Source organism: Ovis aries, chromosome 7 (assembly GCF_016772045.2).
Source record: "Ovis aries strain OAR_USU_Benz2616 breed Rambouillet chromosome 7, ARS-UI_Ramb_v3.0, whole genome shotgun sequence".
Classification (NCBI taxonomy): Eukaryota; Metazoa; Chordata; class Mammalia; order Artiodactyla; family Bovidae; genus Ovis; species Ovis aries.
This window is the reverse complement of record NC_056060.1, coordinates 23551637-23572508: the sequence shown is the minus strand read 5'-3', so window position 1 is coordinate 23572508 and position 20872 is coordinate 23551637. Positions and strand designations below refer to the sequence as shown.

The window sequence follows — 20872 nt, the reverse complement described above, 5'->3', positions numbered from 1 at the left end:
ATGGAAGATTGACAGCTACATTCCACATGAACATGAAACAGTGTACAGAACTTCAGTCACCAACTTCTGTGGGGTTGACAGGTACTAAGTGTTTGCAGTCTGTAGATATTAAGTTTTGTAGGAGTGCATTATAGCATTACCTCAGAGAAATTCCAGCACGTCTATCTTAACTTTATTTTACAAACAGAAATAATAATCGGTGACTAACAAGTGAGACTGAATACTCTGGACCAATGAGACAGAAAATGTGACATGATAATTCTAGGACACATGATCTAATAAGTACAATTCTACATTTAGAGATAACAGGATTGAATACCCTGATCCCCCTCAAAGTCTAATACATAAGAAGCAGTATCAGATTTCAAAAGAATGTTTTATTCCTGTTATAATTTTATTTAAATACAAACCACTGAATAGGCTCTGAAATTCAGATGGACTGATTTTTTAAAATCATTTCATGTTGAAGTAATTTTATTTATTGAAAAATCTAAGTAGAGCCCTGGAACTTAGTAAAAAAAAAAAAATAGAGAGAGAGATACACTAATTATTTTTTGATAAGTTTGCTTTTCACCCAGAAGGCCTAAGATCTGTGAATGTTTTAAAACAGTCACTAGATTTTGGATGGGGAAAAGTAAGTAAAGGCTAATGAATGACTAATCAGTAGATTATAAGAATGTTCCATAGGCTATACAAAATTATATCTTAAACAGGATGGAAAAATCATTTTACTGAATAATTATCGATGTATGTCAACTTGTTTAATCTTCAGTTTCCCTCAGTTCAAACCTTTAATATTAGGAAAAAATAGGTAGACAAAGTAAAGATTTGTGGTGAGCCAGACAGTAGTCATATACTTAAAGCTATGGTTTTCCTTAGTCATGTATGGATGTGGGAGTTGGACCATAAAGAAAGCTGAGTGCCAAAGAATTGATGCTTTTGAACTGTAGCATTGGAGAAAACTCTTGAGAGCCCCTTGGGCTGCAAGGAGATCAAACCAGTCCCTCCTAAAGGAAATCAGTCCTGAATATTCATTGAAAGGATTGATGCTAAAGCTGAAACTTCAATACTTTGACCACCTGATGTGAAAAACTGACTCATTTGAAAAGACCCTGATGCTGGGGAAGATTGAAGGCAGGAGGAGAACAGGATGACAGAGGATGAGGTGGTTGGATGGCATCACTGACTCAATGGACATGACATTGAATAAACCAAAGTGGGAGTTGGTGATGGACACGGAAGCCTGGCATGCTGCAGTCCATGGGATCACAAAGAGTTGGACAGGACTGAGCAACTGAACTGAACTGAGACTTTTTCCATCTGTGCACAGACCATGTGTTGATCTACATGACAACCCCCACTTCCTGTCTTGGGGGAGAGTCACAAGGAACCCAGGTACTATGCATATGTGCTCTCAGGCACTTAAAGACACTGAACTCGCAGCTTGAGGCAGAATTAAACAGATTTGTTCAGGGGAATCCGTACCTCATGCCACTCTCCAGTCTGCTCTGGGTGTTCCTGGCCTCCACCTTCTCTGGTAGGGATGCTCTCAAACATGGGTGCGCGTGTTCAGGGTGAAAGGGCTGCACACAGACATGTGGTGATTCACCGGGACTTGGGGAGGAAAGGAGGACTGGGGAAAAGCAAGCATCTTAGGATTTCAGTTTGCTTGTAAATATATGGGTCCAAAATTAATGCAATTTCTACATTATTTTGTTCACTATTTCAACTCTGTTTTTTTATTTTTTTCCACAGGATCTGGTGTGGCCCAGAAAGTTACTCAAGACCAACCAGACATAACCAGTCAAGTGGGGCAGTCAGTGACTCTGAACTGTAAGTATGAAGTCAGTTGGTACAAGATCTCCTACTCCATTTTTTGGTACAAGCAGCTTCCCAGTGGACAGATGACTTACCTCATTCGTCAGTATTCAGAAAATGCGAATGCAAGGGACGGCCGCTACTCTGTAAATTTCCAGAAAGCAGATAAGTCCATCAGCCTTACCATTCCAGCCTTACAGCTAAAAGATACTGCAAAGTACTTCTGTGCTGTCACAGGCTCACAGTGCTTGAAGTAATGGGAAAAGCTGAACAAAAACACCAGAGCTTAATAAGACAGAGCCTCCCTGCTGCAGGACTCCAGCTGAAATGCACACCTGCAGATCCCAGCAAGAAATGGTAATCGTGTGGTTGCTTCATCTGTGGTCTGGATCATAGGATTTAATTCTAAATAAAAGCTTCTTCCTTGTTATTTGATGTCCAGAGTAATTTTCTACTGTTAACATTCTCCTCTTGAACTTTTGACTTTAAATCAATCATATATAACATGTGTAAAGTTGTCTAAACTTGCTCCATAAATAATTAAAAGTGACAGTTTCGCTAAAATACACTCACATCACAAATCTGGGTATAGTTATTTGGAACCATCATAATAATTTCCTTAGTCCTTTGTTCTTAGTCTTGTGTCGCTGAAGGTACAATCAAAGAAGCAGAACCAGCAGTGGTGTGGAATAAGAAATTAGTTATAAAGATTAGAACTCAAGTAATTTCTAGATCTGGTGGAAGAGTGTATACGAAACTGTTATCTTGGTATCTTATGTTGAGACTGAACTCATTGTTTGTCAGCTAGAGTAATATTTGAAGAAGAAAGTTGGATATAGACCAAAGCATGGACAAACTATGACTCATAAGGACAAACTAGAGCCATGAGGTAAATGGAAACTACAAAGACACACTAAAATTTGTCTCTGTCTCACCTCCTTCTGTCTCATAGTAGTGGGTGACCTTAGGAGAAGTGGGTGTCATTTGGCACCATGCTATCTGCATACTTGGTCCAAAACCAAGAGAAGATGAGGAGGAGGTTTGGTGGGAAGTGAAGGAGCTGTGAGTCAACAATAAGTGGAGCTATCAGATCAGCAGCAACATGAGTGAGCAACCACAGTCCCTGGAGCCCTGCACCAACCCCCAAAACATGAAACCTGTGGCCGCTTCATCACAGCCACCTGCAAATGTTACACAAATTTCTTTGGTGGCCAACCCTAACCAAGAGCAATACGGGGAGCACTTTCTGGGAAAGATACTTCCAGTTAGTTTAGACAGTACAAGGCTCCTACAGTACCCTCTTTGTTAACCTGGCGTCCATCTGTACTCTCTGAACAACTTTTGAATAAAGAAAGTAAAACTATGCTTCTTGCTAATGTTGTTGTTGCTGTTCAGTCACTAAGTCGTGTCTGACTTTTCGTGACCCCATGGACTGCAGCATGCCAGGCTGGCTCCTCTATCCTCCACCATCTTCCAGAGTTTGCTCAAATTCACGTCCCTTGATTTGGTAATGCTATCTAATCATTGCATCCTCTGCTACCCCCTTCTCTTTTTGTGTTCAGTCTTTCCAAGCACCAGGGTCTTTCCCAATGAGTGGCTCTTCTCATCAAGTGGCCAAATTACTGGAGTTTCAGCTTCAGCATCAGTCCTTCCAATGAATATTCAGGGTTGATTTCCTTTAGGATTGACTGGCTTGATCTCCTTGCAGTCCAAGGGACTCTCAAGAGTCTTTTCCAACAACATAGTTCTTACTAATAAAATGCAGTAATTCCTCATTCAACCCAAAAGATTCTAACCTCATCCTGAAAAGATTATAGCAAGTTCATTTGTCCATTTGGGAGTGAAGTTATTTTCTTTTCTAGCTAAGCCACAGTCTCCCATTGAATCCTTTATCTTTGCTACTAAGCTGTAATAAGATATAAAATTGACTTATATTAGCATATCTTATGTTACTACATGCAAGCAAATGGGAGAGGGGAGTTAAAATTGGTTAATGTAATACACAAATATATTAATATCAAAATGAAAAACAAATTCACATAAGTATTATTGTTCTCATTCCTGCAAATGACCACATGATTATAGCTGGTATTTATAACTACCTCTTCTATCACCCATCCCACAACCTCTTTGCTCATAGCAAGCATTTCCACTCACTGCTATACTTCCTATAAAACAATCTCCTTATTCAGGAGCAATGCTATGAGGAGACCCACAAATTTGAATAAGGAATTCTGCAAGTCTACCACTCTGGTTTTGGCAGAAGATTGCGACTTTCACTGCAATGCATTGAAGGCAAATTCAAAAATCTATTTAAGTGGAAACAATCTTGCCAATACCCATGGAAACTTTCCATATTGTATTCTGGGAAACATCATTAAGAATGATACCTAACTTCACATCAGAAGCAATGGAAGCCACCAAGGTAAAATATTTTTAAAAAGCTTAAAGAGAAAAAACAAAACTTTCAAGGTAGTATCTTATGAACATGAAAATGTATTTTTAAATTGTGTTTGTTATAAATCATTACTAAGAGTTTTGAAAGTCAGTGCAGACTGATAAACTATATTTGCAATATGTATTTCTGAAAAAGGACTCAGATGAAGATTATGTTAAACAGAATATGTTAAAAGTTCCTCAAATCAATAAGAAAACAGATAATGAGAATGAAAAAATCTTGGAAAGCCAACTGAGAAATGTGATATCCAATAGGTAATAAATATTTAAAAACTTTAATGAAAATAAAACCTTATCTGAGGGTTCCATCTGGGTCCTTTCAGTATTCTGAGTGTGTGAATGTGGCTAGGAGAATATGACCCCAGGGAATAGGGAAAAATAATGACTGTCTCCAGAAAAATAATTGATTAAGTGAATTTCCTAGAAGCTTCCATCATTGAACCGATGTGGAGTAAAGAACAAACAGTAATAGGTCACAGACCTGGACATTGAAGGACATGTAGGTTTCACTAGAACAAAGACAGTTGGTATTTATTGAGGTTTCGCTTTGTCAGGTACAGGTTTGCATTTCAGATTCATTATCTAATTTAAATGTAAAAAACCTGTGAGGTAGGTTTTATTATTCCCATTTTCTTAATCTATGTGAAATGAGCCAAAACTCTCCTAACTGTGAAAAGCAACTCCAGCTTTTATTGCCAGCCAGAGTGTATCATTTTAGGGGGCTCCTTAGGAGCAAGATTTGGACTCTGGAGAAGCACTTGACCCCAGAACATAGTGGCTAGATGTCTTAGTGGTGGTGACATTACTGGTTTAAACTGGAAGCTAAAGGGAATTAGGAAAGAAAATGCCAAACCATAGATTCAATTGCCCCAGGATCAGTAGATGAGGAAATCGTCCACTAACCAGTTAACAGTGCTGGATGCCTTAGTAAGTTTCTTGTGTCATGGTGTGCTGGGAAAAACAAGGGCTACAGAGAGATTTCATTCCTTTAACACTCTAAGCTTGTTTCCCTCTCAAGCCCTGTGCCCCTTGTCTTTGCTTCTCTACTATGATGCTTGGTTGTTGCTTAGTCACAAAGCTCTATCTGACTCGTCCTCAGTGATAGTCACCTACACACTAGGCCATCAGTGAATTCCAGCCTTTTGAGTCCTGGCTGCCTGGACTACTTGCTTGGTGTCCTGTGATAAACAACTGAAGTTTGCTTCACTGCAATCCGCATGAGCAAGTGGACCCAGGAAGGTTTTATATATATATATATATAGATAGATAGATTATGTGAATTTCCTAGAAGCTTCCATTTCTCTCTATATAGAAGCTTCCATATATATATATATATACCTCAACCGGTAAAGAATCCACCTGCAATGCAGGGGACACAGGAGACTCGAGCTCCATCCCTGAGTCAGGAAGATGCCCTGGAGGAGGAAATGCAACCCACTCCAGTATTCTTGCCTGCAATATCCCGTGGATAGAGGAATCTGGCAGGCTACAGTCCACGGGGTCCCCAAAATGTCGGACATGACTTAGTGACTATATATATATATATATTTATATATATACTAAGTTGCTTCAGTCGTGTCTGACTCTTTGCGATCCTATGGACTATAGCATACCAGGCTCTTCTGTCCATGGGATTTCCCAGGCAAGAATACTAGAGCGGGTTGTCATCTCCTTCTCTAGGGACTCTTCCTGACCTAGTAATCAAACTTGCATCGTCTCCATTCCAGGTGGATTGTTTATCACTGAGCCACCTGGGAAACCCATTATATGTGTGTGTGTGTGTGTGTGTGTGTGTGTGTGTGTGTGTGTGTGTAGTGCAAAAGGTAAAAGTATTTCTAGAGTTCACACTATTCAAACTCTAAAATAAAAGACTAAGTTGGATATGCAGATGACACCACCCTAATGGCGGAAAGCAAAGAGGAACTAAAGAGCCTCTTGATGAGGTTGAAAGAGCAGAAAGAAAAAGCTGGCTTGAAAGTCAATGTTCAAAAAATTAAAATCAAGACATCTGGTCCCATCACTTCATGGCAAATAGGTGGGGGAAAAGTGGTAGCTGTGGCAAATATTATATTTTAAGGTTTCAAAATCACTGGGGATGGTGACTGCAACCATGAGATTAAAAGACACTTGTGGCTCAATGCAGGAGACCCAGGTTCGATCCCTGAGTTGGGAGGATCCTCTGGAGAAGGAAATGACAGCCCACTCCAGTATTCTTGCCTGGAAAATCCCATGGACCATGGAGCTTGGTAGGTCCATGAGGTCGCAAAGAGTCGGACACAACTGAGTGACTTCAGTTTCACTTTTTTTCTCCTTGAAAGATAAGCTATGACAAACCTACATAGTGTATTAAAAAACAGAGGCATCACTTTGCCAACAAAGATCCATATAGTCAAGGCTATGGTTTTCCCAGTAGTCATAAATGAATGTGAGAGTTGGACCCTAAAGAAGGCTGAGCACAGAACTGATCATTTTGAATTGTGGTACTGGAGAAGACTCTTGAGAGTCCTGGGACAGTGTGGAGATCAAAGCGGTCAATCCTACTGGAAATCAACTCTGAATATTCTTTGAAAGGACTGATGCTGAACCTGATTCTCTGATACTCTGGCCACCTGATGCTAAGATCTAACTCATTGGAAAAGACCTTGATGCTGGGAAAAATCGAGGGCAGGAGAAGATGGTGACAAAGGATGAGATAGTTGGATGGCATCAGTGAAAATTGCTCATGTCCTACCCTTTGCAACTCCACAGACTATACAGTCCATGGAATTCTCCAGGCCAGGATACTGGAGTGATTAGTCTTTCCCTTCTCCAGGGGATCTTCCCAACTCAGGGACTAAACCCAGGTCTCCTGCATTGTGGGCAGATTCTCTACCAGCTGAGCCACCAGGGAAGTCCAAGAATACTGGAGAGGGTAGCCTATCCCTTCTCCAGCGGATCTTCCAAACCCAGGAATCCATGCGGGGTCTTCTGCATTGTGGGTGGATTCTTTACCAGTTGAGCTACCAGGGAACATGAGTTTGAGCATATTGGGAGATAATGAAGGACAGGGAAGCCTGGCATGCTGTTGTCCATGACATTGCAAACAGTCAGACACAACTTAGTGACTGAACTACAGCAACAGCAATTTAATGTGCAAACCCCAGAAAACACTCTTATCAGCTTAGAATGGGAAGATATTCAAGCCTAGGTACGGATAGGGAAGACTTTGTAGTAGAGCCTGAAGTCAGGCAGGTTGATTCCTCCAATTCCATTCTTCTTTCTCAAGATTGCTTTGGCTATTTGAGGTTTTTGTATTTCCATACAAATTGTGAAATTATTTGTTCTAGCTCTGTGAAAAAAATACCGTTGGTATCTTGATAGGGATTGAATTGAATCTATAGATTGCTTTGGGTAGTATACTCATTTTCACTATTGTAAAAGAATGAAACTAGAACACTTTCTAACACCATACACAAAAATAAACTCAAAATGAATTGAAGATCTAGATGTAAGACCAGAAACTATAAAACTCCTAGAGGAGAACATAGGCAAAACACTCTCCGACATAAGTCACAGCAGGATACTCTATGACCCACCTCCCAGAATATTGGAAATAAAAACAAAAATAAACAAATGGGATCTAATTAAACTTAAAAGCTTCTGCACAACAAAGGAAACTATAAGCAAGGTGAAAAGACAGCCTTCTGAATGGGAGAAAATAATAGCAAATGAAGCAACTGACAAACAACTAATCTCAAAAATATAAGAGCAACTCCTGCGCTCAATTCCAGAAAAATAAATGACCCAATCAAAAAATGGGCCAAAGAACTAAATAGACATTTCTCCAAAGAAGACATACAGATGGCTAACAAACACATGAAAAAATGCTCAACATCACTCATTATCAGAGAAATGCAAATCAAAACCACAATGAGGTACCATTTCACACCAGTCAGAATGGCTGCGATCCAAAAGTCTACAAGCAATAAATGCTGGAGAGGGTGTGGAGAAAAGGGAACCCTCTTACACTGTTGGTGGGAATGCAAACTAGTAGAGCCACTATGGAGAACAGTGTGGAGATTCCTTAAAAAACTGGAACTAGAACTGCCTTATGACCCAGCAATCCCACTGCTGGGCATACACACCAAGGAAACCAGAATTGAAAGAGACACATGTACCCCAATGTTCATCGCAGCACTCTGTATAATAGCCGGGACATGGAAGCAACCTAGATGTCCATCAGCAGATGAATGGATAAGAAAGCTTTGGTACATATACACAATGGAGTATTACTCAGCCATTAAAAAGAATACATTTGAATCAGTTCTAATGAGGTGGATGAAACTGGAGCCTATTATACAGAGTGAAATAAGGCAGAAAGAAAAAAACCAATACAGTATACTAATGCAAAATTCTCCAAGCTGGGCTTCAGTAATATGTGAACCATGAACTTCCTGATGTTCAAGCTGGTTTTAGAAAAGGCAGAGGAACCAGAGATCAAATTGCCAACATCCGCTGGATCATGAAAAAAGCAAGAGAGTTCCAGAAAAACATCTATTTCTGCTTTATTGACTATGCCAAAGCCTTTGACTGTGTGGATCACAAGAAACTGTGGATAATTGTGAAAGAATTGGGAATACCAGACCACCTGACCTGCCTCTTGAGAAATCTGTATGCAGGTCAGGAAGCAACAGTTAGAACTAGACATGGAACAACAGACTGGTTCCAAATAGGAAAAGGAGTACATCAAGGCTGTATATTGTCACCCTGCTTATTTAACTTATATGCAGAGAACATCATGAGAAATGCTGGACTGGAAGAAACACAAGCTGGAATCAAGATTGCCGGGAGAAATATCAATAACCTTAGATATGCAGATGATCCCACCCTTATGGCAGAAAGTGAAGAGGAGCTAAAGAGCCTCTTGATGAAAGTGCAAGAGGAGAGTGAAAAAGTTGGCTTAAAGCTCAACATTCAGAAAAGTAAGATCATAGCATCCGGTCCCATCACTTCATGGGAAATAGATGGGGAAACAGTGGAAACAATGTCAGACTTTATTTTGGGGGGCTCCAAAATCACTGCAGGTGTTGGTTGCAGCCATGAAATTAAAAGACGTTTACTCCTTGAAAGAAAAATTATGACCAATTTAGACAGCATATTCAAAAGCAGAGACATTACTTTGCTAACAAAGGTCCATCTAGTTAAGGCTATGGTTTTTCCAGTGGTCATGTATGGATGTGAGAGTTGGACTGTGAAGAAAGCTGAGCACTGAATAATTGATGCTTTTGAACTGTGGTGTTGGAGAAGACTCTTGAGAGTCCCTTGGACTGCAAGGAGATCCAACCAGTCCATTCTGAAGGAGATCAGCCCTGGGATTTCTTTGGAAGGAATGATGCTAAAGCTGAAAGTCCAGTACTTTGGCCACCTCATGCGAAGAGTTGACTCATTGGAAAGACTCTGATGCAGGGGAGGGATTGAGGGCGGGAGGAGAAGGGGACAACAGGGGATGAGATGCCTGGATGGCATGACTGACTCGATGGATGTGAGTGTGAGTGAACTCCGGAAGTTAGTGATGGACAGGCAAGCCTTTCGTGCTGCGATTCATCAGGTTTCAAAGAGTCGGACATGACTGAGCAACTGAACTGAACTGAACTGAACTGAATGCATATACACAGAATTCAGAAAGATGGTAACGATAACCCTGTAAGCGAGACAGCTAAAGAAACACAGATGTATAGAACAGTCTTTTGGACTCTGTGAGAGAGGAAGAGGGTGGGATGAATTGGGAGAATGGCATTGAAACATGAATAATATCATATAATAAATGAATCACCAGTCCAGGTTTTATGCACGATACTGGATGCTTGGGGCTGGTGCACTGGGACGATCCAGAGGGATGGTTCAGGGAGGGAAGAGGGAGGGGGGGTTCAGGATTGGGAACACGTGTATACCTGTGGCGGATTCATGTTGATGTAAGGCAAAACCAATACAATATTGTAAAGTAATTAACCTCCAATTAAAATAAATAAATTTATAATAAAAAAAAGAATAGGGAGGAAATAGGGAGGGGCACAAAAGACTCAATAGGAAATTTTCTCTAATTGTTGACCTCCAGGGGGTGATGTTGCATTAACTGGAAATGTCACCTCTAATAAAAGCTCCATTTCACTTCTGTGAGCTTCTGTACCTCACAGCTCACTGAGGTGCACATTTGAACAGGCTCAACACCAGGAGCAGTGATTATCAAGGAAGCATCTCTTATTGATAGTCCCTAGAACTTGCTTGCATTGGGATCCTTTGAATCTCAGATTTCCCTGTAATATGACTCAGCACACTCTGGCACATTTCTTCCTGCTCCTCAGGGAAGATCTTCCGCAATATGGCTCTCTGCTTCCTTCCTGTATAGCCATGTTCTTTACCACCCTTCTCCTGTTGGGAATGTTCTTCATAGGGAATCAGTAACATTATATTCCATGCTGCTGCCTCTATAGAACAGAGTTCTGGTTGAAATCTGAATAGAGACACTGTCTCATTATAAGCAGGCCCATCCTGCTGCTGCTGCTAAGTCGCTTCTGTCGTGTCTGACTCTGTGTGACCCCATAGATGGCAGCCCACCAGGCTCCCTGGTCCCTGGGATTCTCCAGGCAAGAACACTGGAGTGGGTTGCCATTTCCTTCTCCAATGCATGAAAGTGATAAATGAAAGTGAAGTCGCTCAGTTGTGTCCGACCCTTAGCGACTCCAGGGACTGCAGCCTACCAGGCTCCTAAGTCCATGGGATTTTCCAGGCGAGAGTACTGGAGTGGGGTGCCATCGCCTTCTCTGAGGTCCGTCCTGGTCTCACTGATTCAGCACTGCTGTTGCAGGAAGAACTGGAGCCCAGTCAGTGACCCGCCTCACAGCCACATCCCTGGCTCTAAGGGGCTCCCTGAGGTGGAGGTGTGACTTTTCCTCCCTCTAGTTAACTTCCCCATCTCTTCTTGTATGTCCAGACGATAGAGTAGGAAGGAAAAAAGGTTTGCTTTATCTAGAGGCTGCCTGTAACAGGCATTCTAGGTTAAACACATTTTCATGCAAAGTTCCAAGTGACCCACTCCGGTTACCCCTCTCCTTTTTTCTCTCTTCTAATTCAACTCCTCTGATATCCACTGTGTGCCCAATAATAATTGATTCTAATCAACTTCATTTTTCTACACTATTTCTCACAGTTCCTTTAGTAAACATTTGCCGTAATCTTGAACTGTTCATCTGATCCTCATGTCTGCAGATCACTTCAATTTTACCTCAGTGAAAATATACAGGTCCTCATTTTCCATCCTTTTTACCTCAAAATCCATATACACAGAACCATTATTATTCATAGAGTCTGAGAAAAAGCAAAGACTTGCCTTTCATATGTTTTAAAAATCCTTATTTAAAAAAAAAAAACCTACGGGAGGCAAAAAGCAGAATACAAATAACAATAGTTAACACTTAAAATGCATTTTGTATAAAGTAGATAACTAATGGGAAGTTGCAGTATAAACAGGGAGCCCTTGCTGGTGCTCTGTGAGGAACTAGAGCATTGGAGGGAGGCTCAAGGGGGGGTGGGGATACATATATAATACTAACTGATTCACTTTGTTGTGGAGCAGAAACTGACCCAACAATGTAAAACAATTATTCTCTAATTTAAAAAATAATAAAATAAAAATTTATTTAAACCTGAAATTTTATTTAAAACTTATTTTAAATAAATAAAATGTTTTAAATTAATTAATTTGTCTTAATTGGAGGGTAATTATTTTATAATATAACCCTATTGTGGTGGGTTTTGCTGTACTTCTACATGAATGAGTTTTAACAAAAATAAAAATAAAACTGTTCGTTTTAATAAAAATAAAGCTATTTACAATTCTATTTTCAATGCTCATCAAGTGACAAAAATAATATCACTCTTTATGCAGGTTTAGTCTAAAATAAATATATATTTTTTAAAAGTAAACCTGTTTAATACTGCAAAATGTTCCAGCCAAGACTGCTATGAATACTGTGTTGATTCATGAGCACCCTTCAGAATCACAGGTGAGTGTATAAGAGATACCAAAGGGGTAAAAAAAAAAAGGATCCTGAGAACTTCTGGGAAATAAAATTTCATTTGCAAGAATCTGCATCCATGCCAGCTAGATAATTAATGTTTGTTTTCTCTTCCTAAAATCCTCCACAAATTCAAATCAGAGTCTGCCTTCTTTGCAATGTTCTTAGGAAATGACCCTAAAGCGCTAACATAATGACCTTTCTATTTCTCACCCTCCTCACTCCTCTGCAGCCCATTCTGAATTGGCTGAGGTGGGAGGGCGGGGCTTTCTGTGGCAAAGCGAGGGCCTGAGCAGGATTTGTTGGGTGAGCTGATTGGCCGCAGGAGCAGGAACATTTCCACAAGGACTTATGACACTCAGCCCCGCAGGGTTTAGTGAAGTATCTTACAGTGAAAATGTCTCAGTAAGAAGAGGAAGCAGCATGAAGAGGCTAGCAGGCTCTGTGCTGGGGCTTTTGTTTGCCCAGGTTTGCTGTGAGTTGGGGCTGCCCCAGAGGGGCATCGGAAGGATTGAGCAGCTGCTGTATTGTTGAGGGAGAGAGAGGAACTGACAAGTCCTGCAGACTTTCTATCCTTCTCATCATCTATGGGAGTTGTGTGTGTGTGTGTGTGTGGGGGGGGTCACTTCCACGATTTTGTCAGAGTTACACTGACCCTCTCCTGTGACCGTTTCTGTTTCTCATCAGGTGTGCGAGGGCTGGATGTGGAGCAGAGTCCCCCAGCCCTGAGTCTCCAGGAGGGAGCCAGCCACACGCTGAGGTGCAATTTTTCTGCCTCCGTGACCAATGTACAGTGGTATCTTCAGAACCCCAGCGGCCGCCTTATCCACCTGTTTAACGTTCCTTCAGGAACAAAACAGGATGGAAGATTAAATGCCACGACCATCCCTACAGAGCGCCGCAGCTCACTGCACATTTCCTCTTCGCAGACCACAGACTCAGGCACTTACTTCTGTGCTGCGCAGCACAGTGCTCCCCAGGCACCTGCAGCCTCTACACAAACCCTCCTTGGGCTCAGCCCCTCCTTCAGCCACAGTCACACTGTGAGGCCACCACAGGGCATTTGCAATGTTGACTATTTCTTATCTACACTGGTACAGTTTTAATCACAGACACTTTTCGGCCCTACAGATTATGAACTTTGGTCTTTATCTTCCTTTCTCAATCTGTATTTCCTTGTGCACTAGAGACTTCTAACTTGGAGCTAGCAGAATAGCTGATAAGAGGACAAAAATAAAATAAATATTCAACCACAGTATGCTGAACTCAAAAGTGGTAAAAAGTGAGAATTCAGAGAAAAAAATAACTCCAATAAAGTTGTTATCCTGATTAGTTAGATGTCTCAGGAATGTTCAGATCTGCCTCACCAGAGTGTGTCCCCAACAGACACTTGCATCATCCCACCCTACAAGTGCAGCAAAGTGAACAAGGACAACAAAGCTTACTCAGTGTTCACTATGAGCTTGGTAACTTAGGAGAAACTTATTCTGGGTGCAAGAACTCTTAAACCCATTTAACTGTCTATAGTCAAGGTCTTGGAAGAGTTGATTCCTTCTTCAGATCTAAGGGATAATCCGTTTCCTTGCCTTTTTTAGCTTTTGAAGGCCAACTAAATTCTTTGGTTCATGACTCCTTGAATCACTAGAACTTCTTGCTTCCCTCACCTTCCTCTTTGGGAATCAAATATCTTTCTGTCTCTGTCCTATAAGGTATAAAAAATATTAAACAGAAATCTCAGTTAAACAGAGTTGGGAGACGGGGGGAACTCTCATGACCTGTAGACATAGTGGAGAGCAAAGGGAAGATGAGAGATGCCTCTTATTTCAGGACTCGGCCAATGGAAAGCCGTGGACTCTTGTTTACTGTAGCCCTCTCAGCTTCCTTTTTCAATTTACATTGTCTTAAATTCTTTTCAACAATGTCTTACAGTTTTCAGAGAATAGGTCTTTCACCTCATTGGTTAAATTTATTCCTAGATACTTTTGATTCTTTTTGATTCAACTAGAAGTTGGATTGCTTTCTTAAATTCTCGTGTATAGAAATGCAACAGATTTCTGTATATTAATCTTGTGTCCTGTAACTTTATCTTGTAATCAACTTTGCTGATTGTTTCTATTAGTTTTGTTGGTGGTGTCTTTACAATTTTCTATATAGAGTATCATGCTGTCTGTAATTAGAGACAGTTTACCTCTTTCTTTTCAACTTGGATGCCAATGATTTCTTTTTCCCACCTGATTACTTAGACTAGGACTTCTAGTACTATGTTAAATAGAAATGGTGAGAGTTGCATCCTTGTCTTGGTACTGATCTTAGAGAAAAAGATTAAGTTTTTTACCATTTAGTATGATGTCAGCTGTAGGTTTGTAACAAATGGTCTATTATTTCGAGGCATGCTCTCTTTATACCAAATATGTTGACAGTTTTTATCATGAACGTTAAATCTTGTCAAAATCTTTTTCTGACTATTGACATAGTCATGTAATTTTATCCTTTATTCTGTTAACATGGTATATCATCTTGCTTGATTTGTGGATAGCAAACCATTGTTGCACATCTGAAATAAATCTCTTGATCATGATGCCTGATTCTTTCAAGTTTTGTTGAATTCAGTTTGCTACTATTTTGTTAAGAATTTTTGCATCTAGCTTGGGGCTGGTGCACTGGGATAACCCAGAGGGATGGTACAGGGAGGGAGGTGGGAGGGGGGTTCAGGATGGGGAACACATGTATACCCATGGCGGATTCATGTTGATGTATGGCAAAACCAATACAATATTATAAAGTAATTAACCTCCAATTAAAATAAATAAATTTATATTTAAAAAGGAAAAACAAACAAAAAAAGAATTTTTGCATCTATATTCATCAGAAATATTGGCCTGAATTTTCTTTTTTGTAGAATCTTTGTCTGATTTTGGTATCAGGATATTATAGGCCTCAGAGAATGAGAGTGAGAGCATTTCCTAATCTTTGATTTTTAGGAATAATTTGCAAATGGTGGATACTAATTTTTCTTTAAATATTTAGTTGAATTTCTTCTTGAAGCATATGATCCTGGATTTCTGTTTCTCAGGAAATTTTTGATTACTGGTTCAATTTAATTACTAGTAATTGGTCTGTTCAAATTTTCGTTTTCTTTCACATTCTGTCTTGGAAGGCTGTGTGTGTCCAGGAATGTACTGTTTTTACAGTCATATTTTTAGGTTCCAGGCACTAGGACTTGAATAACTTTGGGAGCCCTTTTTCAGGCTACCACATTTATTACAGCAATTCTGGCTATCCATTTTCCACCCCTCTGGCACTTGCTGTTATCTGCTTGTTTATTTGCCTAGTGACTTGACTATTTCAGGTAAGTTAATTTTTCCCACAGTTTACAGCCCATGATGTTGTTCCTCAAAGGATATAGTCTTGGGTACATTCTCAGACATCCTGATGCAGTAGTGGTTTAGCAAGGCTCTTTAACCGTCTTTTTCTCTAATTTCTATGCTAGACTATTTGCTTCTGTTTGTATTACACCTAGGCAATAGACTCCACTAATTGCTGGCTGGTTTTTTTCAACAGTGCTGCTGTTGCTGCTAAGTCACTTCAGTCGTGTCCGACTCTGTGCGACCCCGTAGACGGCAGCCCACCAGGCTCCCCCTGTCCTTGGGATTCTCCAGGCAAGAACACTGGAGTGGGTTGCCATTTCCTTCTCCAATGCATGAAAGTGAAAAGTGAAACTGAAGTCGCTCAGTCATGTCCGACTCTTAGCGAACCCAATGGCTGCAGCCTACCAGGCTGCTCAGTCTATGGGATTTTCCAGGCAAGAGTACTGGAGTGGGTTACCAGTGCCTTCTCCATTCAACAGTGCTATGAAGCCATAAATTGTTCCCAGGTCTCATCTAATTAAATCAAGCCTGTTTGCAGAGCCAGCCTTTGAAACTTTTCTTTGAGATCTTCAGACCAGAGAGGACTTTTCCTAGTTATCCCCTTTTCCTGTACTTGCTGTTAAGATTTTAAGTTGTTGTCTATGAATTAACTTGTTGCTCACATTGAGTTGCAGCCTTCTGTTAATTGTTTACCATAAGCATCTCCATTGTTTTCAACAGCACCCTTAAACTTGGGCTTCCCAATGATGGTTTCAAATAAAGTCTTCTCAAAGGGAGACCTCTGGTTTTACAGCTGCTTCTCTCCGTGGGCATAACATCTGAGCCACGGCTCTGGACCTGTAATAAGGGACATTTGGCTGCTTGTCTCCGAGTGACATCCCTGTGTTATGAGAAGCATGATGGAAGGGAGCAGTACCCTCTTGCCTTCTTGGCTTGCCTTTGCCAGCATGAAACCACCACTCTGTGTACATGAGAGCAAGAGGACCCAGTATTCTCAGTATTCTCTACCATGCCTGACGTAGAACCCCTGTGCTATAAGTGAGGTGAGAAGTGGCCATAGACCTGTCAGCTTTTCTTGTTTGTAACACAGTTTCTGTAACACAGACCTGGGGAGGTAAGAAAGGACAGCAGCCAGCCTCTCTGTAGGAGATATGATTAGTCTATACTGTGAACTGGAGAGACAAGGACTTTGTGTTCTTGGTTGTATCCACCTTGAGTAGAACTTCCATCATCTTGAGCTGGGGATGGGGAGTGGGTCATGGTACAATTGCCACAGATTCTTTCTGCTATCATGGAGATTTAGTAGATTTTATGAACAAATGTGTCTCTATTACCCTTTTTATATGCTGTATAACCTAAAGACTGTGTCCAAAGGTTTTAGTTTCTTAAAATAATTTTCATCTATTTTAACTGTTTTGTTGGGAGAGTATCCATAAATCAACTCACAAAGTCTTTCTGGAAGGTACAGTCTTTTATTTACATTATTAGCACAAATAGAATAGGATTAGACAGAATATAATCAAAAGTTGAGCTTTTCTTTCAGATTCATTGGCTTTCTCCACTGACAAAGAAAGCTGTCTTCTTGTCTTTAGCCTAAACCTGCCTCAAACATAATTCTGCCGTGGATCTCCATATTAACACAATCATGTTTTCTGAGAGTACTAACATTGAAAAACAGGAGTATCATATCTTTTCTGAAACACTAGTTGTACTTAGAGCTATTATCCATAGTATAAAGATTAACAGTCATATCTTCTAAGTTTTGTATCTTCAACAGAAAGCATCATTAGTGTTGGTTTTTATAATATCTAATATTAGCATATCAAAGATAGCATAATTATGAGAAGTAGTATAATTTTTCACTAATGAAAATGATGGACAAACTATTTAAATACTCTCTGCCTTAGGTCCTCTTCCTCCGACTCAGACCTTGAGAGGGAGATCCACCAGGTTCCTCCGCCCGTGGGATTTTCCAGGCAAGAATGCTGACTGGGTTGCCGTTTCCTCCTCCAGGGGATCTTCCTGACTCAGGGATCGAACTGGAGTCTCTTAGATCTCCTGCCTTGGCAGGCGGCTTCTTTACCACTAGCACCACCTGGGAAGCCCACTGACTAGGGAAAGGGAAAAGGCCAAACAAGAGGAAGATTTCAGAGGTTCCTATGTTCTGTCTGCCTGATTTTGTACATATCAGACTATACTGTACCACTTAGACAAAAGAATCGGATAGTCACAGAAATCACTTGTTATCTAAGCTGCTGGCAGCAAAACACAAAGAACTTGGGGACTGAGCAGAGATGAAGTTCCTGAAAAAATTTGAGCAAGGTGCCAACAATGTCTAATATAGCCACTGTGACATTTACTCCTTGGAACCGTCCTGCAGGTTTCACTGCTCTTGCTATTATTCAAGTCAAATTCTCCAATGTTCACTTTGTCTTTGAACTTTCTTTGCCTATCCATCCAACCCTCATCTCTTTCTAGCCACGCATACATGTCTTCCCCAGCACTATCCACTTTAATCTTCACACTGCTCTGCTCCCTAAGTGATGAAGGACATTTTTTACTCACAAACTCATGTTTCTCTCCTGACCCTGGGTATTTCTTCCCCAACCTTTCCTTCAGACCTGTTACTCTTTGACCCTTGATATTGCTTCTCTTATTCATTCTATTTTCCAGAATCATCTTCACCATCCAGAGGTGGTGGATTGTTTTATTCTCTCTGATAAAATATCAGCAGAAATGGTCATGTGATCTTAATGACATCAGAAGCTGAGGGACATCTGTGATACCAATGTGTGTGAAGGAAGAGACAGAGTATGCAGTTGTCTTAAATCTGTACAGATTTATAATTTAAAACTCACTTTTTATACTTCAACCTTTATCAAAAGTATTCTGAGCAACCTGACTGTCAGCTTAGGATCCATGATCACCTTGGAAATAATCCATTTGCCTAATTTAAATTTTAGGAAAACTATAAATTGAACTTGATTGGTTTTCTATCATTTTTTAGGGCCATGTAAAATGTGGACACATCTGAAAGACTGTGGCAAAATTGAAGTTCCGTCATGGCAAAAGGGCTATATATTCTCTGTTTGGATCCATGACTTAATCTTGTAATGATATATATTATGCTTCTGTGTATCTTCAATAGACTTTAATTAGTATTTATAATAAAGAAGGAAATATCCCTCTGCACACTAATTTGTAACTTCATGAAAGTCTCTCTCTTTCCCATTGTAAAATAATGTAATCTCCATTAACATATCATGCTGTCCTGATATATGAGTTTTTCTAAGAGGTGTTAAGAAAAGGAAGAGGTAGAGAGTGGGAGAGAAATTCTAACCTGCTCTTTACCCATGTGTAAGCAGAGTATTTCTGATTCCCAATGAAATTAATTTACAGCAATTCTAGTCTCAATATGGGGAATACTTTCTTTGAGAGAGATAGGTTTAAGTGAAAGCACTTGTAAGAGGATGGGGTCTGTTGAAAGCGTTAAAGCAGATGTGAACTTAAAGTCAGAGTTCTAGCTGGTTGAGAAGACCAGAAGAGGAACATGCATTGTCATTGACCTTTGGTGCCAAGAACAATGGACAAGATTCTGGGAGCATCATTTTTACTTCTGTGGTATCAATTAGACTGTGGGTTGTGGTGGACGAAAACTAAGATATCTTATTAATTAGGGGGAATGAGAAAATTGGGGAATGGACAAATTCATGCAGATAGGAACTTTAAGAAGGAGATATTCATTTGTGGACCTAATGACTTTTTATCTCTGTAAACAAGGTGGGTGGACAAGAGAAGGAAAAAAGTGACCAACAGCAGGTGAAACAGAGCCCTCAATCTTTGATAGTCCAGGAAGGAGAGATTTCCATTCTGAACTGTAGGAGAGGAGTGCATTTGACTACTTCTCACAGTACAGTCAACACCCTGGTAAAGGCCTTGTATTCTTGATAGCCATAGGTTCAGTTATGAATGAAATGGAAGATGGAAGACTCTGTTTTCCTCAGTACAAGTGCCAAACAGCTCTCATTGCACATCACAGCTGCCCAGTCTGGAGACTCAGCCACCTACTTCTGTGCAGCAAGTGCACGGTGCTCCCCAGACACCTGGAGCCTGTACCCAGACCTGCAGCCAAGGCTCCAGACACACACTGCCATGTAGATAAATACACACACACACACACACATTCGTTAGTGCATAAAAAGTCTTAATACATGTAAGAAGACTGAAATTATGTAGAATTTATTCTTTGATTAAATTAGAATTTACTTGGAAAATCAATAGCAAAAACATATCTCTAGAAACTCCCAAATATTTGGAATTTAGGCATTAAACTTTAAAAACCCACTAAATAAATAATTAGTGGGCTATAAGAAAATATTTTGAAAGAAAATACAGTGAGAATACATACATACAAATATTTATAAGATACAGTTAATATTTTACATAGGAGAGATTTATCCTTTTAAATGCTTATACTGCTAAAGAAAAAGGCTGAGAAAACAATTATGTAAGCTTTCAACAAAAAAAAGAAGAAAAATTACAACTAATGTAAACTGAAACAAGAACATGATAAAAAATGTCAAACTGGTAAAATAGAAAATGATAGAAATAACTATGAGATACCAAGTTAATAATTTTGTATTAGGGAAGCTTTTTAATAACTTTGTGTTAGGGAAATAAGCATGTAAATAATCATGTAAACAGATGTTCAGCATCATTAACCATCATGGAAATGCAAATTAAAGCCACAATGAGATACCAGTCCACATCTTGCTTAATGGCTAAAATGAAAAATACTGATGATAACAAGTCCTGGCAATGATGTAGAGAAACTGGATTGCTCATACACTGCTGGTGGGAAAATGGTACAGTCATTCTGGGAGACAGTTTAGCAGTTCCACATAAACAAAAATGATTAATAAAATATACATTCCTAGGTAAAATTATCATGGTGAAAAAAGTGAAAGCACAAATTATAACTATAAGGAATGAAAAGTAAGCAATAATACAGATGCTACAGTGTCAATCAGATAGACTCCCTCTGGTGTCCACCTGAAACTATTACAGCATTAATTGGCTGCTGCTGCTGCTGCTAAGTCACTTCAGTCGTGTTCGAATCTGTGGGACCCCATAGACGGCAGCCCACCAGGCTCCCCGTCCCTGGGATTCTCCAGG

General features: G+C 40.0%; 2 gene segments (V, D, J or C); both read left to right on the top strand.

The window, feature by feature from the left end:
- Positions 1–1404: 1404 nt before the first annotated feature.
- On the top strand, positions 1405–2248 carry LOC114115789 (T cell receptor delta variable 1-like). The segment is given in 2 exon segments: positions 1405–1537; positions 1756–2248. Coding segments are annotated over 2 exon segments (369 nt in total).
- Positions 2249–12733: 10485 nt separating this feature from the next.
- Positions 12734–18887, top strand: LOC114108687 (T cell receptor alpha variable 22-like). The segment is given in 3 exon segments: positions 12734–12804; positions 13017–13372; positions 15891–18887. Coding segments are annotated over 3 exon segments (426 nt in total).
- The last annotated feature ends 1985 nt before the right edge of the window (positions 18888–20872 follow it).